The following is a 20,915-nucleotide window of genomic DNA, read 5'->3' as shown; positions in this document are numbered from 1 at the left end:
ATCCCCAGATATGGGAAATAAACAAACAAGTTTTTCAGAATTACTTAAAATCCTTCACAAATGATAGTTTTGTACAACCTTATGCATTTAGTATATTTGTCATGTACACTTAGTGTAAATACTTTGTATAGTGACCCAAATTCCATATACCCCCTACTTAATGTGTAACCATAGGTAGGTTAACCATGTTTTCATTGGTTTGGTTCAAAAAATAGTGAAAAATGAAAAAATAAAATTTTCTCTCAAACATCATTAGTGAAATAAGTATTCGAATTGTCACGTGTGAGTTAAATAAAATGTATAAGATGAGTGTGTGATAGAGGAATATACACCTTGAGAGTGTGCAATCCTTATATGATAAGACAAAAAAAAAAGAGTTGTCCAAAATTGATTGAAATCTCTCACAACAGATAACTTTGTATACCCCTTGTATATTTAAAACATTTGTCTTGTACAGTTAGAACATTTGTCTTGTACAGTTAGAACATTTGCCTTATCCAATTGAACATTTATCTTGTACAGTTAGTATAACACCCTTGTATAACGATACAAATTTCATCTATATGCATACATTATGTGTCCATATATGATGTGTGAACCATGTTTCCAATGGTTCTGATTTAGAAAATGATATAAAACGTAAAAACAAAAATTTTCCCCAAACATCATTATTAGGGTAAATGTTTAAATTGTCATATGCAAGTCAAATAAAGTATATGAAATGAAAGAATTTGTGGTAGGAAAGCGTATAATCCTTAGATGACAAGAAAAAAAAAAGTTGTTCAAAATATACAGTCTTATACACTCCTTGTACAATTAGTGTAATAGTCTTGTATAATGGTATAAATTTCATATATATGTATAAATTATGTCCACATGAGTGTGTAAACTATGTTCCCAATAGTTTGACATTTAAAATAATTAAAACAAATAAAATGTTATTTTATTTTATTTTCAATGCAAAATGTAATTAAAAATAAGACAAAAAAATTACTTTAAAACTATTATTTAAGCCAAATTTATTTATTTATTTCCTTTTATTTTTGGAAATAAAGAAAAAAGAATAAAAAATTTATTTAACCATAAGAAATATAAATATAAGATCGGTTAAAAAATACCAAATTTATTATTTATTTCATTTTATTTTTGGAATTAAAGAAAAAAATAATAAAAAATTTATTTAACAGTAAAAAACATTAATATAAGATATGTTAAAAAATAGAAATAACCCCTAATTTATTTACTTATTTCATTTTATTTATTTAAATTAGAAAGTAATTTATTTTAATAGATCAAAATGTGTACAATTAATCTATTACTTTGTTAATTATGGATATATTAAAATTTTTTATTAGACAAAAAATAAATAAAGAAAATAAAATTAAAAAGAGTAATAAATATATATAATTTAGTTATTTAATTTTTAATGTAAAAGATAGTCTCACAAAAAATACATAATTGATCAATTCCTTTGTTTAATTGTAAACATACTGTATTTTTATTATTAAAATAACTAATGGGAAAAAAATGGATAATCAATAAATAAAATTTAATTATTTTTATTATTTTTCATATAAAAAATAGTACTAAACAAGGTTTTCAATTTTTATTTTTAAAAATAATTTTTATTTTTTAATTAATTTTTTTCAAAAATAAAATATAAAAAGGTCAATGGGTAATATATAAAAATTTGAAGGATATATTAGTTTCTTAATATCTTATTGAAATTTGAAGGATACATTAGTTTCTTAATATCTTATATCCTTTCCATTATGTAAGTTATAAGGAACAAGATTTGGTCCCAATCCGCCCAAAGCACAATTCTACCCTTTTTTTTTGATTGATTGCTGATGAGATTAATGGGAGGTCCCACCATTGCAGAGTGGAGCTCATTGTACAGTATCATAATCGAACGAGAAAACAAGCTGCCAATGGGAATCCAACGCCGCTCTCGGTTCTTATGAAACCAAAAGAAAAAGAGGGAAACAACATCTGGGAAAGCTCATTTTCAAGAAATCACACTGATTACATCACAGAAAACGACGCCCTTTCAGTTCCTACGATATACCCCAAAACCCTAGCCCCAGCTTCGGTGGTATCGAATTCCAGAAAATTTCAGCAGCCATAGCTTCACGTTCCGCTTGTTTGGCTGGAGAGAGAATTTGGCGTTTTTGCCCCATATTCAGCAGCAAAGCATGGAAAAGTCTGAGGCAGGTGTGTTGCTCATCTAGGCATCATTTCATTCTTACCTGTTAAAATTCTCACTGATAACGACTAACTTCGAAGTTGATTTTGGGGCAATTTTGAATTCTCCTAGGGTTAGAATGACTTCGATGTGCTAGAAACATTTTTTATTTTTTGGAAAAATAGGGGCATTTTGTGTCCCTTATGATTGTAGGAAGCTGTATTCTATTTTTGGTGTCCCTTATGGTGTCCCCTTTCTAGCATACTTAACGAATTTTCTTCCCTCTTGTGTTGGCATAAATGTGGTTAAACTTATAGAGAACAAAATATTAAAATACTTATTGTAAACCAAACCCACCAATATCTCATTTCTCTGTTTTGGGAATTCATATTTGTTAAATAATGACCTCTCTCAAGCTCAATTGAAGTTTGGAAAAAGCTAGAATTTATTAGTCAAGTAAATATCTTATTTTTCCCTTCTTTGTCAAATTGTTCACTCCCATGTTTTAACAAAGTGGCTAAAACTTATTATCAACAAATTACTATTGCTCATCCTCCTCTCTCTATCCCACTAGAGAGAAGTACTAACAAGGGTCTCTGTCCTTTGTGTCTTATTGTTTTAATTATTAATGATAGTAATTTACCCTGTCATCAAGAATCAATCATTTTCATACTTCTCCCCTTGGTGTCCACTTTGTTGTTTACCTGTGAAGCTATTTCTTACACCATGTCCTTAAAAGGGTGGTTAGGCTTATTAAAGATGAAATGAGCTAAATGATACCTCTTTTTCTATCCTTTCGTGTCCATCTATTTGTCATGTCTTCTGGCACAGATAAAGTTAGACACTTGGTGTTCCCTTAGTCTCCTTTGGTTGATGAACCATAATAATTCTTCAAAGTTTCGAACATATCCTCCTTTCTCTTCCAAGTTTTATTTTTTATTTTTCTTGATAAGCAAACAAAGTATCTCTTAAAAGAGTGCCAATAAAAGGAGGTGCACCTTATGAATACAAGAAGTATACACAAAAAAACAAAACAAAGAATACCACAGGTATCCACAAAAGATTAACCTTAAAACCCAAACTATCCGCAACTAAGACTATGAATGAAATCCATCATTGAGAATTTCCCATTTTTAATGAAACTTTGGACCATTCAAAGAGGGATTTAATGAAGCTTTTCTTTAACCTTTGATCTGCAAGCTCTTCTTCATTAAAGATTCTGTGGTTTTGCTCCTTTCCATATGCATCAAAACAATCATATGAGCGTCATTTTCCAAACATGGTGTTTCTTCTTACCAATCTCTTAAACTTCCACTTGAGGAGTAGATTTCTCACTTTTGACCAAAAATTGTTAAAGAAGTCCATAACACCTTTGTCCTCTTCTAGTGAATCAAAATGTGGTTACCAACTCTTTACTCTTTTTACATAGACTACATCTATTAACCATCTTTCATCCCCTCTTTATTAGCAAATCTATTTATTTATTTTGTGATAGGTAAATTTTTTGTCCCCATTGGGACTTGAACCTGGAACCTCCCACAAACCTTCCCATCCCTCTTTGTTGACAAATCTATAGTTAAGATCATCTCCCACACTACTTGCCAAGTGGAAAAATGTGATCTCATAGGAGTGTAGGGGCCCCAAATTTCTTTGGTTGGGAAGTCCACTCTAGTTTCAACACACAATGAAGTGTAGTACGACTTTACAATAAAGTTTCCCTTCCTATCCTCTTTCCAAACAAGGTATCTCTCTTTCGTCTTGTACTCTCACTGCATAAGTAAGCTCAAAAAATTGGGAGATACCCTCCATTTCCTAACCTTGGAAGATTCTTTTGAATTGCACCATCCACTGGCATTCGCTTCCTCTCCCTTCCCATAAGTCTGCAATAGTAGCATTCTTATGAGAAGCTAGTTTGAATAACAAAGGAAATGCTTCTTTGAGACAGTTCTCCCCCACCCACCCATCCCATTGAAGATTTGTTTATCTACCATTTTTAACCCGGATAGCTCTCCTATGGATGAATTCCTCCCAACCTTTTCTAATGTCTTTCCATAGATTCATACCAAAAGTCTCCCTCACCTCACAAAGTGTTCCACCTCTCGACCAATTCCTTGAACTTTCCTTGAATTATCTTCCTCCACAAGTACTCCCACTCAAGGGAAAACCTCTATAACCCTTTGCTAAGTAAGGTGTGATTAAGGACCTCCAATCTTCTAATGCTCAAATTTCAAAACTTTTTATCCTTGCAAGCCTTAGATCAACTCACTAAATGCATCCTACCGTCCCAAAGATTTAGCCATAAAAAATCTCTTTAGATTCTTTCTAATATGATCCTCAATTTCCTAGGAATTGAAAAAAGGGATATAAAATAGATTGATAAGTTTGAGAGAAAGGACTTTAAAAGCACTAATTTTCCTCCCGTTGACAAATGCTATTTCTTTCAAGAAGCCAATCTTCTATTGAACCTTTTCTCAACAACATCCCACACAATTCAAGACTTAGCCTAAAGGCAAACTAAGATAAGAAGTAGGAGGCCTCCCAACCTTACACCTAAGCAAAGATGCCCACTTTCTCCACTTCCCCATTGGAATGAGTTCACTTTTTTGTAGGTTCATTTTTAGAGCTAACACAATCTCAAAACCAATTGCAATACACCTCAAGCATTTTAGTTAATCCAAATTGGTCTCACGAAAAATAAAAGTATTGTCTGTAAATATGAGGTGGAAGACTTGAAAACCTTCTCCTTATTTGCCCCCTCACCTTGAAGCCATGAATGCACCCTTCTTGCTCAACCCTTGAGAGTGAGAGAGGATCAACCTGCCTATAGCCTCTTGATATCTGAAAGAAATTTGGAGGTGAACCATTAACTAAGATTGACATCCTTACAGTGAATATGTAGAAATTTATCCACTTTCTTCATTTTAGACCAAACCCCATCTTTTCCACTTTAGATAGGAGAGAGTTCCAAATCCATATGGTCATAAGCCTTTTCTATATCCAATTTGCAAACTGAACCAGCCTTAGAGCTTCTTTCCTTGAGTCAACCACCTCATTTGCAATGAGAGCTACATTGAGGATTTGTCTACCCCCTACAAAGGCGTTTTGAAATTTGACACCACCTTCCCACCAAGTTTTGAAAATTATTTTAATCTCTCTTAAAACATTAATTGTCACCCACATTAAACCAATTGGCTCTCCTAAAATCTTACCCTCCACCTCCCAATGGTCAAAGCTCTTTACTTCTCTTTCATTCTCTCTTCAACTTCTTTTAAGATGATATATGTTGTTGCACATGCATAAGTATTGCATGTTTTTAATTGTTTGTGCTTGATAATGGGTAGAGTCAATGGTTTTAAAATTTTATTACAGTTTTATATTTTCTATTAAATCCCTATAACATCCATTGTAGAGGTGGAAAATCTGTGCAGGAGCTCTTTGGATTTCCCTTTTTTTTTTTTTTTTTCTGTTCTTGTTTTTTTTGGTTTCTTCCATCTCATAATACAGTTGGGAAATCTGCATAGGGACAAAACACTCTGGATTTATTTTTATTTTATTTTAAAAATTTTTGGAGGAAAATGTAGAAGGATGTGGATACTTTTTGGAAACACCCAACAAACTATTTGAAAATTGTTGGAGAAGTCCTTGGACGCTAATGAGGTAAGTGCTTCCACTATTCTCATTCTCATAGTGAGATAAACACTTCTCATATCTTCATATATTTTAGAGTAAAAAAGGAAAAGCAAAAACTTGTGAGGCCTCCTATATCCTTATCTCATGGGGTAAATGCTCCATTTATCTTCATGTTTGTTTTCTTTTAAATATTTTCTGGACTTTTGGTCTATAAGATCACAGAATTTTTTACAAAGTTCTTTGTTTCTGCACCTAAAATTTCATAGTTGTGGTCCCAGGCTATTGTTATTTTAATTTTTTACTTTCTATTTGTGATACTATGACTAAGGTTTTTACCCATTTAATCTTGAGTTTTTTCTCATCTCCATATTTCCCACAGAATCTTCGAAAAGATTTCATTCTTTTACTTCCCCTGGTTTCTCTCCTCTCCTCTCCTCTATATTTTTGAAAGTATGGTCCATGATGAGAAAATAAAACAGGAATTTGCCTGCTGAAAATCTGAAAAAAGAAAGTACTTCTCAATGCACAACTCCCTCCCTCCCTCTCTTTCTCTTTTTCTCTCTCAAGTCAACTCAACCGAGCCTTAAAATTTCATGTAAAATTCCAGAAGCTTGATCAGGTTCATTACTTATTGCTTTTAAGGCCTTGCAATATGTTGATTTCTGTCTTAAGTCAATTCAGCCAAGCCTTAAAGTTTTTTCTCTCTTTTAAGTCAACTCAACAAAGCCTTAAAATTTCATGTAAAAGTCCAGAAGCTTGATTAGGTTCAGTACTTTTTGCTTTTAAGGCCATACAAGATGTTGATTTCTGTAGTTTGTCATTGCAGTTTATTTGATGCTGATATTTTGACCTGTAATTTTATTTTTGATTTGAATTTTTATTTCAGTCCTACTTAAGAAGGCAAAGAAACTTGAATCACAAGGGTTACAGCAGAGCATAGTCAAGCCAGAAAGGGCACCTGTGTTTGAAGAACTACTTCATAATGTTTTACACATCCGTCATCCAAAACCAATCGATTATTTCAATCGAATAGATTTGATTCGTATCTTCAATGTCATTTCAAAGGAAATACATGGTAACATTTTATTCTTAACTCACCCTCCACACAATGCACATGATAAAAACAGGACCACACAGAACAGGAACAATTTCCATTTGTTTACTGATGAATATCTTAGGTTTAATATTCTCCCCTTATCTTTTCCTTTTCGCCATGGAAGCCCTTAGCCAACTGTTGTCTTGTGCAAGAAACGGGGGCTTTATTTCTGGCTTCAGAGTGGGAGGAAGAGGAAGAGAGGGACTGATCGTGTCCCATCTCTTGTTTGGCGATGACACCTTGATCTTCTGTGACGCCGAAGCAGATCAGCTGCAATACCTTAGCTGGACCTTCATGTGGTTTGAGGCGATTTCAGGATTAAAAGTCAATCTGAGCAAAACTGAGGCCTTTCCAGTGGGGGAAGGCATTCTTATGGAGACCCTTGCCTCGGTTCTGGGATGCAAGATAGGGAGTCTTCCTACCACCTATTTGGGTCTCCCCCTTGGAGCCTCCTACAAATCCACCAGGGTATGGGATATAGTGGAAGAAAGATTCAGGAAAATGTTGTCTTTCTGGAAAAGACAATACCTCTCCAAAGGTGGCCAACCGTCTTACCTTGTTAAAAAGCACCCTCTCCAGCCTCCCAACCTACTTCCTTTCCCTATTTGTGATCCCTAAGAGGGTGTGTACAAGGCTTGAAAAGATCCAAAGGGATTTCTTATGGGGCGGTGGCGCCTTAGAGAACAAGCCTCACTTAGTAAGTTGGAAGGTTATCTGTGCTGCTAAAAAGGATGGAGGCTTGGGCATTCACAATCTAACTATTTTTAACAAGGCCCTTCTTGGAAAGTGGTTGTGGAGATTTGCTAATGAGAATGAGTCCTTATGGAAGCAAATTATCTCTAGTAAGTATGACCTTCAAGACGGGGGATGGTGCTCCAAAGGTGTAAGAGATTGTTATGGGGTGGGGGTTTGGAAGGCCATTAGAAATGGTTGGGAGAGCTTTCATTCTCACTCCTGCTTCTTTGTAGGGGATGACACTAGAGTGAAGTTTTGGAAAGACTTGTGGTGTGAAAACCAATCCTTGGAAGAAGTTTTCCCCACCTTGTTTAATCTCTCTGTCAACAAAGATAGCTGGGTTGATGAGGCTTGGGAGGAAGACGGAGTTGGGGGAAGCTGGGCGCCTCGTTTTAATAGACACCTTAATGATTGGGGAGGTGGGAGAAGTTGACAGCTTGTTAGGCAAGTTCCTCCCTATGACCATTAGAAGAGGTGTGAACGATTCGCTCCGGTGGAAAGAGAACAAAAATGGAACCTTTTCAGTTAAATCATTTTATAGCTCTCTCTCAAGGGGCATCAAGACCCCCTTCCCGGCCAGAACTATTTGGACGGCTTGGGTCCCGATTAGAGCTAGCTTCTTTGGTTGGGAGGTGGCTTGGAGTAGGCTGCTCACCACTGACCGTCTGAAGAGATTCAGTTGGAGCATTCCCAACAGGTGCTTTTTGTGTAAAAAGGAGAAGGAAACCATATATCACCTTCTTTTGTTTTGTGAAAAGACCAGAATGTTATGACTTTTGATTCTCTCCCTCTTTGGGGTGCAATGGGTGATGCACTCCTCTGTGAAAAAGAACCTCCTGAGTTGGCATGGTTCTTTTGTGGGCAAGAAAAGAGAGAAAGCTTGGAGAGCGGCCCCCCTCTGCCTGATGTGGACCATTTGGAAAGAAAGGAATAGGAGGGCCTTCGATGTTATTGAGAGGAACGACCAAGATATTAAGTCTATTTTTTTTGTACACTTTTGTGAATTGGGCTAGGGTATATATAAAGGAACACACTTTCTCTTTGATAGATTTTGTAGATTGGCTAGCCACCAATTAAGGGTGAGGCTTGTTTGCCCTTTGGTGTTTTACTTCTTTGTATCTTGGTATACTCCGTGTATACTCTTTCCTTTGCCTTTTGGCCTTTAATGAAATTACTTTACCTATAAAAAAAAAAAAATATTTTCTAGTCTTTAAATTGCTTATCAATTTTGCCAAGTTGTTTTGCTAGTTGACATGTTCTGTGGATTGTTTGAAATGAAGTATTAATGAATTATGCAATGGATGTTACATGCACCATTGGTAGTCACTTTTAAGAATAAGAGTGCAGACTCTCTCACATATGCAGAGAGACTATTGGATACACTGAAAGATGTGAGGAATGTGTTATAATAGATAAAGTACTAACAGAATGCACCTGATAATGTAAAAGCTCATCAACATGTTGACAATGATCTGAAGTTAATTAATTGTCAATAATTTGCTATTAGTTGGATGTATAGTGTATTAAAATACTGAAAATGTCTTTTTCCTATCATGCAACTCTCATGACTGTTATATTTTTTGTCATGCTTCTTTTTTGGATTACTTGTATCACTTTTATGCTTTTGATGGAAGCAAAAAGGCCATTCTGAATAATTTCAGTAGGTCTCATCATAAATTTTTTCAAAGTCTTAGTAAGACATTGGAAAGGCATCTTCCATTTTTGATAATCCAAAATTTTTATTGATGACAAGTTTTACAATGCCAGAAATGAGGAACCTCCATGGAATCACTCCCCCCAGAGCTATATGAAAGAAGGATCAGCTAGGAGGGGTGATAAAAAGCACCTTTGATGGCCTTGTAAAGTGTTCTAATGATCTCTAGAGTTGATACTCATTCATGTTCTTCTCTTAATCAAGAAATCAGCCTTCTATTTTTCTCCTTTAGATCCGTCTCCTCCTAAAATGAACAACCAGGACTGAATTCATAAGGATTTGCATGATGTAGGGTATTAATGTGAGGTCTCATGTCCTCCCAGCTCAAAATGGGCATGATGGCAATGGTCTTCAAACTCCTTTCCTGATGTAGGATAGGAAGTAAAATGCAAGGAGAGTATTGGTGTAGTTGAAAGAACTCTAGGAATCACTCCTAGAAACCTTTAGGCTTCACAACCAATTGCTTTTTGTATCACACACAGAAAATAGTGGCTGCTGGAAATTTTATCATTTATTCATTGATTCTTTTGAAGAGACTGATCAAATGCTATATAGAGCTTTTCTAGGGACTTATAACTCCGGAACTAGTTACATAGTAGTAATGCAACTTGAAAATAACAAAACTTGGACTGACTACTAGACCACATTAAAGACTCTTGGAAAATGACAATACTAATGACTGAAAGTAGTAACTTATAACCATTGACTAGGCCCATAATTTGATTTTTGGAAAGTACTTTCTAGGTTGAACCCATAGTGAATTATGTAAGATCCGAGCTAAGCCCATTATCATCTAGAGAGTGTCAAATTAAAGTTTGGGCTTTGGAGCCCACTCTTTTGCGCCTTTGATAAACTTTTAAAGGTGGCTGCCACTTGTCTCCATCATTTCCATGCTGAGATATAATGATACCTTAGCATGGAGCCCATAGTTGTATGCTGTAGCTATTCCAATGCCATGGTCTTGGATTCCTAAATATGGCATCAGTGGGAGGAGATTTATTGCCCCTATCTGATCTACATGCATCTCCCACTTAGGGTCTGAGGGTCATGTGTTGTTTGGGTTGCCCCCTCTTATTCTGCTTCTTTGGATAGGGGGAGGAGGGTCTTTCTCTATGACTTGGTTACCTTGTAGCCACAGAGGAACTTCCTCCACTGCCTTTGAACTCCCTGGGAACTGAACATGAAGGTAATTAGGTGCCTGCTTCTCAATTCTGATCTAGACCTCAATAAAGAGGAAGAGCACCCATTATAGGCGAGACCTTTGTATTTAACCCCTTCTTTCATGATAAATTTCTTGACCACTTAATTTTTCCCTAAAATCTTTCTTTTTTTTCCTCCCAACCTTATCTCATTGCACTTTGTTTTTCTCTTCAATTTTGTGATCCATGCACAAATACTTGATCATGTTCCTTGTCTTTGAGAACTTTGCCTGGTTATTTTTTTTACATCTCTCTCTCTCTCTCTCTCACACACACACACACGTACACATGCACACACATGTAGACACACATCTACGTATGTATTGAACCTTTAAATGAAGAACAGAGATAGAATCACACTTTGCTTCAAGATTGTGTAATAATGGATTTGAATAATGCCAGATTGATGTATAAATTGTATTGTTTTTCCATAATCATACTTTTCTGTTTGATCATATCTTTTTTTTACTAGGTTGATACTAACTAGAGGATGTAGCAAGCATGGTGCAAGTGCAAATAGGGAATTACCTTCAATTATTTGATAGAAAGAGCAGGTGGTTATCATAGGAAGAAATTAGGTATTCCCAAAAGCAACTCCAACTACTAGCTACCATTTGTGCTAATTTATGTGTTTTGGTGACTTATTTGATTAGGGATTTCGAAATCAAAGTATTTTTATTTATTTATTTATTTATGTTTTGATATTTTAGGCTTTATTGATTAAAGTGTAAGTAGAAAAATAGGGTATTAGTTGGAAATTTATGTAAGAGATGGCGGGATATAATGAAGAAGCCTGATTTTTCTGTCACAGTATAAAAAAGTTGTAAACTTGTACTCCTTGTATGTTCCAATTTATGTTGTAATAGTTCCTTTGTTTTTTTTTTTGGTTGTATATTTACTTATTTTTTATTTGTTTTTATGACATCCTATTTTCGTTTTGAGTTTTGTTATAGAGCCAAATTTAATAATAATTACTATTTAATTTTTCTCGTAGGAAATGGTGATGACTTTACTATTGTGGAGGGATTTGGTTCTTTCTTGATGGATATGTTTAGTGCTGGAAGTGATTTGGATTTATCTATTAATTTTGGTAACTATGAAGTTGAAGTTAGTCGAGCAAAAAGGATTCAAACCCTTCGGAAGTTTGAGAAAAAGTTGAAAGCTCTGCAAAGTAATTCCCTTAATATTTGATATGTTTACTTATTCTTTTATGATCATGTCTCCAATTTGAAGAACCTTTAATGTTGTACATTATTAATGTGTTCTCTATTGCAAACTTGTTCTTTTTATATTTCATATGAAGCTTAACTTGATTACTTTTATCAAAGAACTTAATGCTAAACAAAAATTTGATGTACCATTGCATTCTTATTGGTAATTGATGGTATAGACTCTCATGTTTAATAGTGTGGTGAAATATAGCTTTATTTCAATGATTTGGATTGTTTGCATGGACCTGTTTTGCCATTCTATTCTATCTAGGTCCTAGCTTCCATTTAGATTGTGTTATTATGTCTTTTTAATTCCTTAAACCACATCTATGTGAATATGGAATGGATTGGGTCCTAGAGTGTACAAGGTTAGAAGGTTAATCTCATTTTTTTGAGTGGTGAAATGAAAAGATTCTATATGTTGGTTTGAAGAAATGGAAAAATCTAGGTAATGCTAAAACATTAGTTGTTGAGAATGTTGTGATAGAGCCCTTAAAAGCAAGACATGAAATAAACAAAGTTGGACTTAAGTTTTCATTGCTCTATTTTTGTGTGCATTGATATTGAGTTGAACATTCATACCCATATCATTTGCATTGTATATGATTTGGGTGCATTAAGAGTTACATAAAAGATACAAGTCATGGGATCCTTATAAGATGATAAGTAATTCACAGTCGGTTCATGGATTTGAACAATCCAATAGGGAATGTAGTGTACAACCTCTTAATTGGAGGGACGACTTGTTTTGGTTGTTGGGATGAGGTTCCCATGGTGAGTGCAATAGTGTCTCTAGTTACACATTAGATAGGGCCTATGGTAAGTTATGATGTTAGATTGTCTTGACTTCACCAAGTTGCTGTATTGTATGAACACTCAATCTTGAGAGGATACTGAGCTTGTGCCAAAGTCAACAGGAGGCTTTGACAAGATTGAAAGAAACCCTAGGCACCCTTAAGAGACAAAGAGAAGTCCACGTTTCTCTTGTGCTAGGATCTATGATGGGAGAAATAAGGTGGAAGATCATTGGATAGATGAGCTCTACGACGACTATTGCTAACTCGACATCTTTTTTGAATTGGATTCAATTTGGGTACATCTAGATAGCGGGTATGAGACTATAATCTCTAGATCTATATTTATTATTGGTTTTTGAATGCCATATTTCTACTATGTAAAGACAGAAGGTTTCCTATGACTTCCAAAACTATTCTCTTGAAGTTCCTCAACTTTTTCTAATAGTCTTGAAATCTTCTGTTAGAAAATCATAGATGATAAAAAATGAGTTACTCTTATCAAAAGTCATAATTATTTGAAATCAAAGGGTTTTGACCTATAGATTCTCCTTAAAATCATTATGATACATAGCCACTAGATAGTTAAACCTTATACAATGTTAAAGGATAAAGTTTCTTTTATTGATGCTTCTAGTAAATAAATTTTCTTATGTGTAACAATCTTGGTTTTGGATGTAACATTTGAGATTTAAGTTTGCAATGTGACGCTTTTCTTGTTTGGGCATATTGATAGTTGATCTCATAAAATACATAAGTTTATTCCAATAGTACTAGTTAGAAATTCTTTATATGCTAGTTCTATTCAAAATAATATAATGCCATCATCCCTTTACTTTCTCAAATCCCTACATGCGGCTTTATGGTTTGTTTGTGGCTTAGAAGCATAATTTAAGGATTTTCAATGAAGAACTCTCAGATAAAAGGTTGAAGGAGAACTTCACTAGTGTTAATTCTATAATGAGAGGAGGAATAAGCTGGTTCGCCGTGGAGGCAAAGTAGTTTGAGATTTCCATTGAGGAGGTTTTTGGAAAGTTGAAAGGGGTGATTGTGGAGAGAGGGAGAGGTTGCACTAGTTGGATTAAGTTTGGGGAGATAAGTTTGAGGTGCTTGCTAGAAGGTGCAGAGGCTTGTTGTAGAGAGGAGGAGTCACTGATTTGCAATAAGGTATGGAAGGAAAATGGTAAGGCCTATAAGCTTGAGAGGTGTGCTAACAGGGCAAGGAGGTTTATCTTTGTGTCTGTTTGTGACGTGGAAGGAATAATGTTCAATTGTCTTCCCGGAAGGAAAAAGATTGACGGGGAGATGGGGCATGCTAGCAAGTAAGGTTCATTTGTTGGGGGTAAGGAGCTTCTTAGCCCCTGTGGAACATTCTGGTTTTGTGGAGGAGAAGAGGGTGATGGAAGGTAATAGAGGGCTTTCTCTGAAGATTGGGTCGTATGCGGAGAAGGTCTCAAGTGCTCAAATTATTCCAAGTGATAAAGTATGGGTTCAGTTGGATGAGATGGGAGTGTTGGAGAGAGAAGCTCCTTGGAATCTTTGTTTGGTGGGGAAGTTGGAAGGAGTGCCTAACTTGGAACCTTGGGTGCTTGAGTTAAGGAAATGGGTTGACAGAAGGTGGATCGTAAAAAAGAAGGTTAGAATTTCTGTCTTGGGAGTGTCTTTTTGTTGTTTTGAGTTCGAGAATGAAGAGGATTTGACTGCTACATTGTTAAGGGGTCCAAGGAAAATTGAAGATAAAATTTTGGAGTTGTAGAGGTGGAATCCTGAGGCAGGTTGCTTAAGGAAGGGAGGAATGGTGAGAGAGGAGTGGGCGAGATTGGTAGGTCTTCCTCTGCACTTGTGGTGCAAAGAGTTGTTTAAAAAGCTTGGAGATAGTTGTGGAGGCTTCATTGCAGTAGATGAAGACACGACTTTCCTTTGCAACAAACAGTGGGCTAGGGTGTGTGTTAGATTGAATGGGAATTCGAGATTGAGCTCAGTCCAGATAAGGGTGGGATGTTATTGTTTTGTGGTTCAACTATGGTGGGAATTCTGCCCTTGGCTAGTGCAAGGGAATTTTGGCGAGAGCAGTGGTGGTTGTGAGGTTAGGGGTGAAGTGGTTGGGGGAGCACGCACTGGGCCCAATGTGGGAAAGGGGATATTGAGTGATAAAGTTGTCTTAGTACTTACTCTCTTCAGTGCAGGTGTCAAACTGTGAAGGTTTGAGAGAGAGAGGACGTTTTGACTTTGAAATGGAAAAGTTCGAGTTGTGCAGAGTCTTCAATTTTGCCCGCAGGATTCAAAATTGTGGGCCTTTGGTAGTGGGCTTGTATGGGTCGTTTGATTTTGGGCTAGGTTTGACTGAAGTGGGTTGGGAATCAGAAGGGGGTGGCCAAGCTGTTGTTGGGCCTTTTCTCCCCTCTTATGGGCCAAACAAAAGGCAATCTTATGGGTTTGTTGTGAGGCAGTCTATGGGTTGTGTGGAAGAGCCCACTTTAAAAAAGGATTCTCTAGGGTTAAAGGACTGGTGCTTTGGCTTTGCCTTAACTGAAAAAGAGGGGGAGACGGGTTCGATTGCTGCCCTAATCGATCTTGCTCTATTAGAAGCATCGAGATTTCTAGGTACCTCCTTTGGCCTTGGTTTTCTTTTGGGCTTAAGGGACTCTTCTTCTTTTTCTTAGCCTAAGGTTGGGTTGTTGACCGATTGTGGGGTTGGAAGATCAAGGGTTGTTGGGTCTTCAGAGAGTTTCTGCGAGGTTGAAGGTCTAGAGGTGAAACCTCTTTGTATGGTTTTGGTGGAAAACAAAGATGACGAAGAGGATGGGGCCTCTCTTGTAGTTGAAGTTTCTCTAAAGGGGAGAGGTAAGGTTGGCAACTGGAGCGAAAGCTCTTTGGTAGCTTTTAGCAATTGTCTGGGCATGCCGACTCTAGGTTTTGAAGAGGAAATTTTGAAGTCATTGAAAAAGATGAAGCGGAGGAGAGAGGTGAAGAAAAGGGAGTATGGTCAAGGAAGAAAGTCTTTAGCGGCTTCAAAGTTCAAGAGGGACCCTAAGAAGCTGGAAAACTCTATTAACTATGATGTTAATATTTCTAGCAGAGGAGGAAGAGGGAAGGAAAGACAGGTTGTGGAGTCAATTTGTCAATGATTATTAAAATTCTTTCTTGGAACGTGAGAGGGGTAAATGATGCTGAGAAGAGGAAGTTAATCAAATCAGTGATTAGGTCCCAGAGAGCAGAGTTGGTTTGTCTACAAGAAACAAAAGTTCAAACTATGACGATGAATCTGGTTAAAAGTCTAGGTGTGGGGAGTTGCTTAAAGTGGGTTTCAGTAAATGCGAATGGTGCTGTAGGGGAGATCTTGGTGTTTTCGGATTTTAGAGTGTTAGAGTTGGTGGATTTGAAAGTGGGAGAATTTTCTATCTCTTGTAGGTTTAGGAACTGTGAGGATGATTTTATGTGGGTGTTTACAGGGGTGTATGGGCCCTGTTCTTGGAAGGACAAAGAGGGTCTTTGGGAGGAGTTGGGGGCGATCAGGGGGCTATGGAATGACCCGTGGTGTGTAGGAGGTGATTTCAATGCAATAAGATTTCTTGTCGAACGTACCAATGGCTCAAGGTTGAATGCGCAAATGAGGAGGTTTTTAGAGGTTATCAATGATTTCGAGGTTATCCATTAGCAGGGGGCTCTTTTACTTGGTGTGGAGGTCAAAACAATAGCTCAAAATAAAGACTGAATTGGTTCTTAGTGTTTGAGGGGTGGGAGAGCTATTTCTGTGGAATGATTCAGAGGGTGTTGTTGCCTAAACCTGTTTTAGATCACTCCCTTGTTGTGTTGGAAGGAGGGGGGATCAAAAATGACCCAACTCCTTTAAGGTTTGAGAGCATGTGGTTAAAAGAGGAAGGTTTTTTTGATTTGCTCAAAGGTTGGTGGGTGGGGATGGAATTCTCAGGCTTGACTAGTTTTATTTTGGCCTCAAAGCTTAAAGCTCTGAAGGTCCTTTTGAAAAAATGGAATCAAGAGGTGTTTGGTAATGTCTCGGTAATGAAGGAGGAGGCTTTTAAGTAGATAGGTTTCTGGGATGCAAAGGAAAGGGAAGGAGTTTTATCTTCAATTGAGGCGGAAGCAAGAAATTCTGCAGGGGAAGAGTTTAAAAAATGGGCTCTAATGGAATAAGTTTCTTAGAGACCAAAATCATGAGAAATATGGCTAAAGGAAGGGGATAGAAACTCTTAAGTTTTTTCATAAGATGACCAATACTCACAGAAGGAAAAAATTCATTGCCAAGGTTAAAGTGAATGGGGAATGGCTTACAGGTGATAAGGACCTGAAAGAGGGAGTAGTGGGGGACTTTTAAATCTCTTTTCTTTGAGGAAGGGGGGCTGGAGGCCTAGTATTGAAGGGTTATCTTTTGAGGTGTTGGAAGAAGAGGAGGCGAGGAGTTTAGAGGGGATTTTCTTGGAGGAGGAGGTGCTAGGAGCATTGTTGGAATTGAATGACGACAAAGCTCCAGGCCTGGATGGTTTTTTGGCGTTTTAGTTGGGAATTGGTGAAATTTGATGTGCTGAATTTTTTTAATGAGTTCCATGAACATGACAGATTTGTTCGAAGCCTTAATACGACCTTTCTAGTTCTGATTCCAAAGAAGAAAGAGGCTGTTAACCTTAAGGATTTTAGGTTGATAAGTTTGGTGGGGAGTATCTATAACTGGATGACAAAAGTATTGGCCAATAGGCTGAAGAAAGTAATGGGAAGGGTGATTTCTAACTTTCAAAATGCTTTTGTGGAGGGAAGACAAATTTTGGATACAATGTTGATAGCAAATGAGGCAATTGATTCAGTGCTAAAGAAGAAAGGCAGTGGTTTAATATGCAAACTTGACATTGAAAAGGCTTACCACCATGTAAATTGGGATTTCTTAGTAGCAATCCTTGCTAAAATGGGGTTTGGGCACAAATGGATAAAGTGGTGTATTTCTTCTCCAAGCTTTTCTATTTCAATAAATGGAACCCCCTCCAATTTTTTTCAAAGCTCTAAGGGTTTAAGACAAGGGGACCCGATTTCTTCCTACTTGTTTGTGATTGCCATGGAACCTCTTAGTAGGTTGCTTTTGAAAGCTCAAGAGGGTGGTTTCATTTCAGGATTTACGATTGGGGAAAAAGGGGGTGATGGAGAGGAAATCTCTCATCTCTTTTTTGCGGATGATACTATTATTTTTTGTAAGGCCTCTCAAGAGCAAGTTACCCCCTTGTGTTGGTTGCTTATGTGGTTCAAAGCCACGTCAGAGCTGAAAATCAATTTGGAGAAGTGTGAGGTGATTCTAATAGGGGAGGTGGACCTGTTGGAAGAGTTAGCCTATGAAATTGGATGTAAGGTGGGAAAGCTACCATCTTCTTACCTAGGGCTCTCCTTGAGGGCCTCTCATAAGTCTATGGCAATGTGGGATGGTGTGGAAGAACGTTTTCAGAGGAGGTTTTCGTTATGGAAGAGACACTATTTTTCAAAAGGGGGAAGACTCACTCTACTTCAGAGCACTCTAGCCAGCTTGCCAATCTATTTTATGTCCTTGTTCACTATCCCTAGATTGGTAAATTTGAAATTGGAGAAGATTTAGAGGGATTTTTTTTATGGGGAGGAGGTGCTTTATAAAAGAAAGTACATCTAGTCAAGTGGTCACCTGTTTGTAAGGCAAAGTCAAAAGGGGGACTTAGGGTTCAGTCTCTTTTGTTATTCAACAAGGCTCTCTTTTGTAAGTGGTGTTGGCGTTTTGCAAGTGATGGGGATTCTTTATGGAAGAAAATCATAAAGGGAGGGAGGAAGGGGGGTGGAGGTTAGGAGTGGTGAGAGATTCCTTTGGTGTTGGGGTATGGAAAGAGATTGAGAAGCATTGAGAGCTTTTCAAGTCTATGATTTCCTTTGCGGTGGGTAATGGGAGGAGGGTAAAGTTTTAGAAAGATAGGTGGTGTAGTGAGGAACTTATATGTGAGATTTTTCCATCCTTGTTTGTCTTATTTGATTCCAAAGAAGCTTGGGTAGCTGATCTATGGGAGCATAGAGAGAAGGTGGCAATTGGAATTTCTGTTTTGTTAGGAACCTAAATGATTGGGAGTTGGGTGCTATGGAGTGCTTTCTTTCTTTACTTCAAGGACATTCAGTGAAAAGGGAACAAGAGGATAAAGTGGTTTGGAAGGGTGGGAAGAAAGGGGTCTTCCCTGTTAAGGGGCTTTATTCTATGTTAGAGGCTGGTGGTACAACTCCTTTCCCTTAAAAAATAGTGTGGAACTCTTGGATTCCTTCAAAGGTGAGTTACTTCACTTGGGAGGCTTGTTGGGGAAAGGTTTTGACTTTGGATCAGCTTCAAAGAAGGGGGTGAACGTTGGTCAACAGATGTGCTTTCTGCAAAGTGGAGTTAGAGACCATAGATCATATCCTTCTTCATTGTGTCAAGGTGAGATTATTATGGTAGTTGGTATTCTCCATTTTTGGTGTTTGGTGGGTTATTTCTAAGACAGTTAGGGAAACTCTCCTAGGGTGGAATGTGACTTTTATTGAGAAAAGACACATTAAGGCTTGGAGAGTAGCCCCTACTTGCATTTTCTGGACACTTTGAAAGGAAAGAAATAAGAGATTTTTTGATAGTGAGGAATTGTTGGATCAAAGGCTAAAAAGTTTTATTCCTAAACAATTTCTCTATGTGGGTTATGGTGTATATAGGTGGGGGATATATGAATTTGATTGATTTCATAGAGTGGTTGGGCATTGGGTGAGGGAGGGAGTATTTTTTTGTACCCTCCTTTCTACTTTTTGCTTGTTTTACTTGTATACGACCTGTATACTCATGCACTCTTTTTTGCACTTTTTTTAATACAATTTCTTACTTACCCAAAAAAAAAAAAAATATATAATGCCATCATCCTTGTTAAGAAATGTTTCTCAAAGGAGAGAGTTTTTATTTATGTGGCTTAAGGGCTCTTGAAGAGTATCTATTGAATTTTGTTATTCTAGCTTACACTTTGGCCCTTACTTGAACATGAGAGTGGGGGTGTTAGCTTGGCATGTATTGTGGGCATGTTTGCATGGAAAGAGGGTGTTAACTTGAGATACATTATGGATCCATATCTTAATAGGTTAAGCTTTTGGAAAAGTTGGTAATTTAACATGATATCAAAATTGATAGATGAATATATTATCTCTACTTTGACCATTTCAATTCCTTTTATTGCTTCTAAAAAAAGCAAAAAAAAAAAAAAAAAAAAAAAAAAACACCATTTAAGTTCCTTTTATTCCTGTAAATTTTATTTGGAACTCCAACGCTCCACTATTAGTGAGGCCTTTACATAGCTTATTGCAAACAAGAAGGTGAATACTAATAACTTGCTCCAATGAAGAAGACCATGCAAAGCCCTTAGTTAGGAATGCTGTGTGTAGGGGGAATAGGAAGTCTATGCATTGCCTTGTGGTATTTTTTTTTTTTTTTTGATAAGTAAAGGAAATTCATTCAAAAGGCAAGACGCCACAAAGTATACAGGGGGTATACAAGGCAACTAAGCCTCAAAAACAACAAAACAAAAACAACTCCCATTAAGTGGAAGCCATCCACTCAAGAAACCCTATAAGGGAGAACGCCTCCTCACCTACATACAGTTTGGCCCAACTCCACAAGTTACAAACAAAAATGTTCTTTAACTTCTGAACGTTCAACACCCCCTCCCTAAAAGCTATCCTATTCCTTTCCTTCCACACCGTCCAAAAAATACACAACGGAGTGGCTTCCCAAATCTTTTTCCTTTTCTTTCCCACAAACGAACCCCTCCAACTAACTAAAACATCCTTTACAGTTTTTGGGAAAACCCATTTCACATCTACTAAACCAAACACTATATCCCATAAAACTCTAACCACTGTACAGTGTATGAGTATATGATTTACACTTTCTTCCTCACAACCACATAGAAAGCGGCGATTTGGAAGTTGTAACCCTCTTCTTTGAAGTCTATCCAAAGTCAGCACCCTCCTCCACGTCGCCTCCCATGCAAAAAAACAAACTTTAGTTGGCACCCTTGTCACCCAAATGCTTCTAGAAGGAAAACCTGTATCCTCAGATCTCACCAGCAAATTATATGCTTCCTTTACCCTGAAATGCACCCTTCCTCCTTTACTCCACAGGACTGAGTCTTCTACCCCAGAGGGTTTGTGGCCCCTCAAAATCTGAAGAAAATCTCCAACCAACCCCAACTCCCAATCATTGAAGTCCCTCAGAAAATTTAGATTCCAGTTTCCGTTACCCGAATTTTGATCCCACATTTCCTCAACCGTTGCGTTCCTTTGTACCGCCATAGCAAAGAGATGAGGAAAACAATGGGACAGCGCTG

General features: G+C 37.1%; 1 protein-coding gene across 7 annotated transcripts in view; it reads left to right on the top strand.

Moving 5' to 3' along the window:
• Positions 1-1,861: 1,861 nt before the first annotated feature.
• LOC100247367 (protein HESO1) overlaps positions 1,862-20,915 on the top strand; it is a 37,337-nt gene continuing 18,283 nt past the window's right edge. For 2 of the 7 annotated variants that reach the window (XR_009466277.1, XM_010654654.3), the window contains exons 1-3: positions 1,864-2,214; positions 6,702-6,890; positions 11,554-11,730. Coding sequence is in view for 6 of the 7 variants with exons in the window: in XM_010654654.3 (XP_010652956.1) it covers positions 2,196-2,214; positions 6,702-6,890; positions 11,554-11,730 (385 nt within the window). In the remaining variant the exon portion in view is untranslated. Of the gene's footprint in view, positions 2,215-5,766; positions 5,843-6,701; positions 6,891-11,031; positions 11,138-11,553; positions 11,731-20,915 lie in introns of all 7 variants that reach the window. The other 5 variants (XM_059738752.1, XM_059738751.1, XM_010654655.3 and 2 more) reach the window with 5 other exon arrangements.

The sequence above is a fragment of the Vitis vinifera genome, chromosome 7 (assembly GCF_030704535.1).
Source record: "Vitis vinifera cultivar Pinot Noir 40024 chromosome 7, ASM3070453v1".
Taxonomy (NCBI): domain Eukaryota; kingdom Viridiplantae; phylum Streptophyta; class Magnoliopsida; order Vitales; family Vitaceae; genus Vitis; species Vitis vinifera.
The sequence above is the reverse complement of the archived record's forward strand: the minus strand, read 5'-3'. Positions and strand labels throughout refer to the sequence as shown.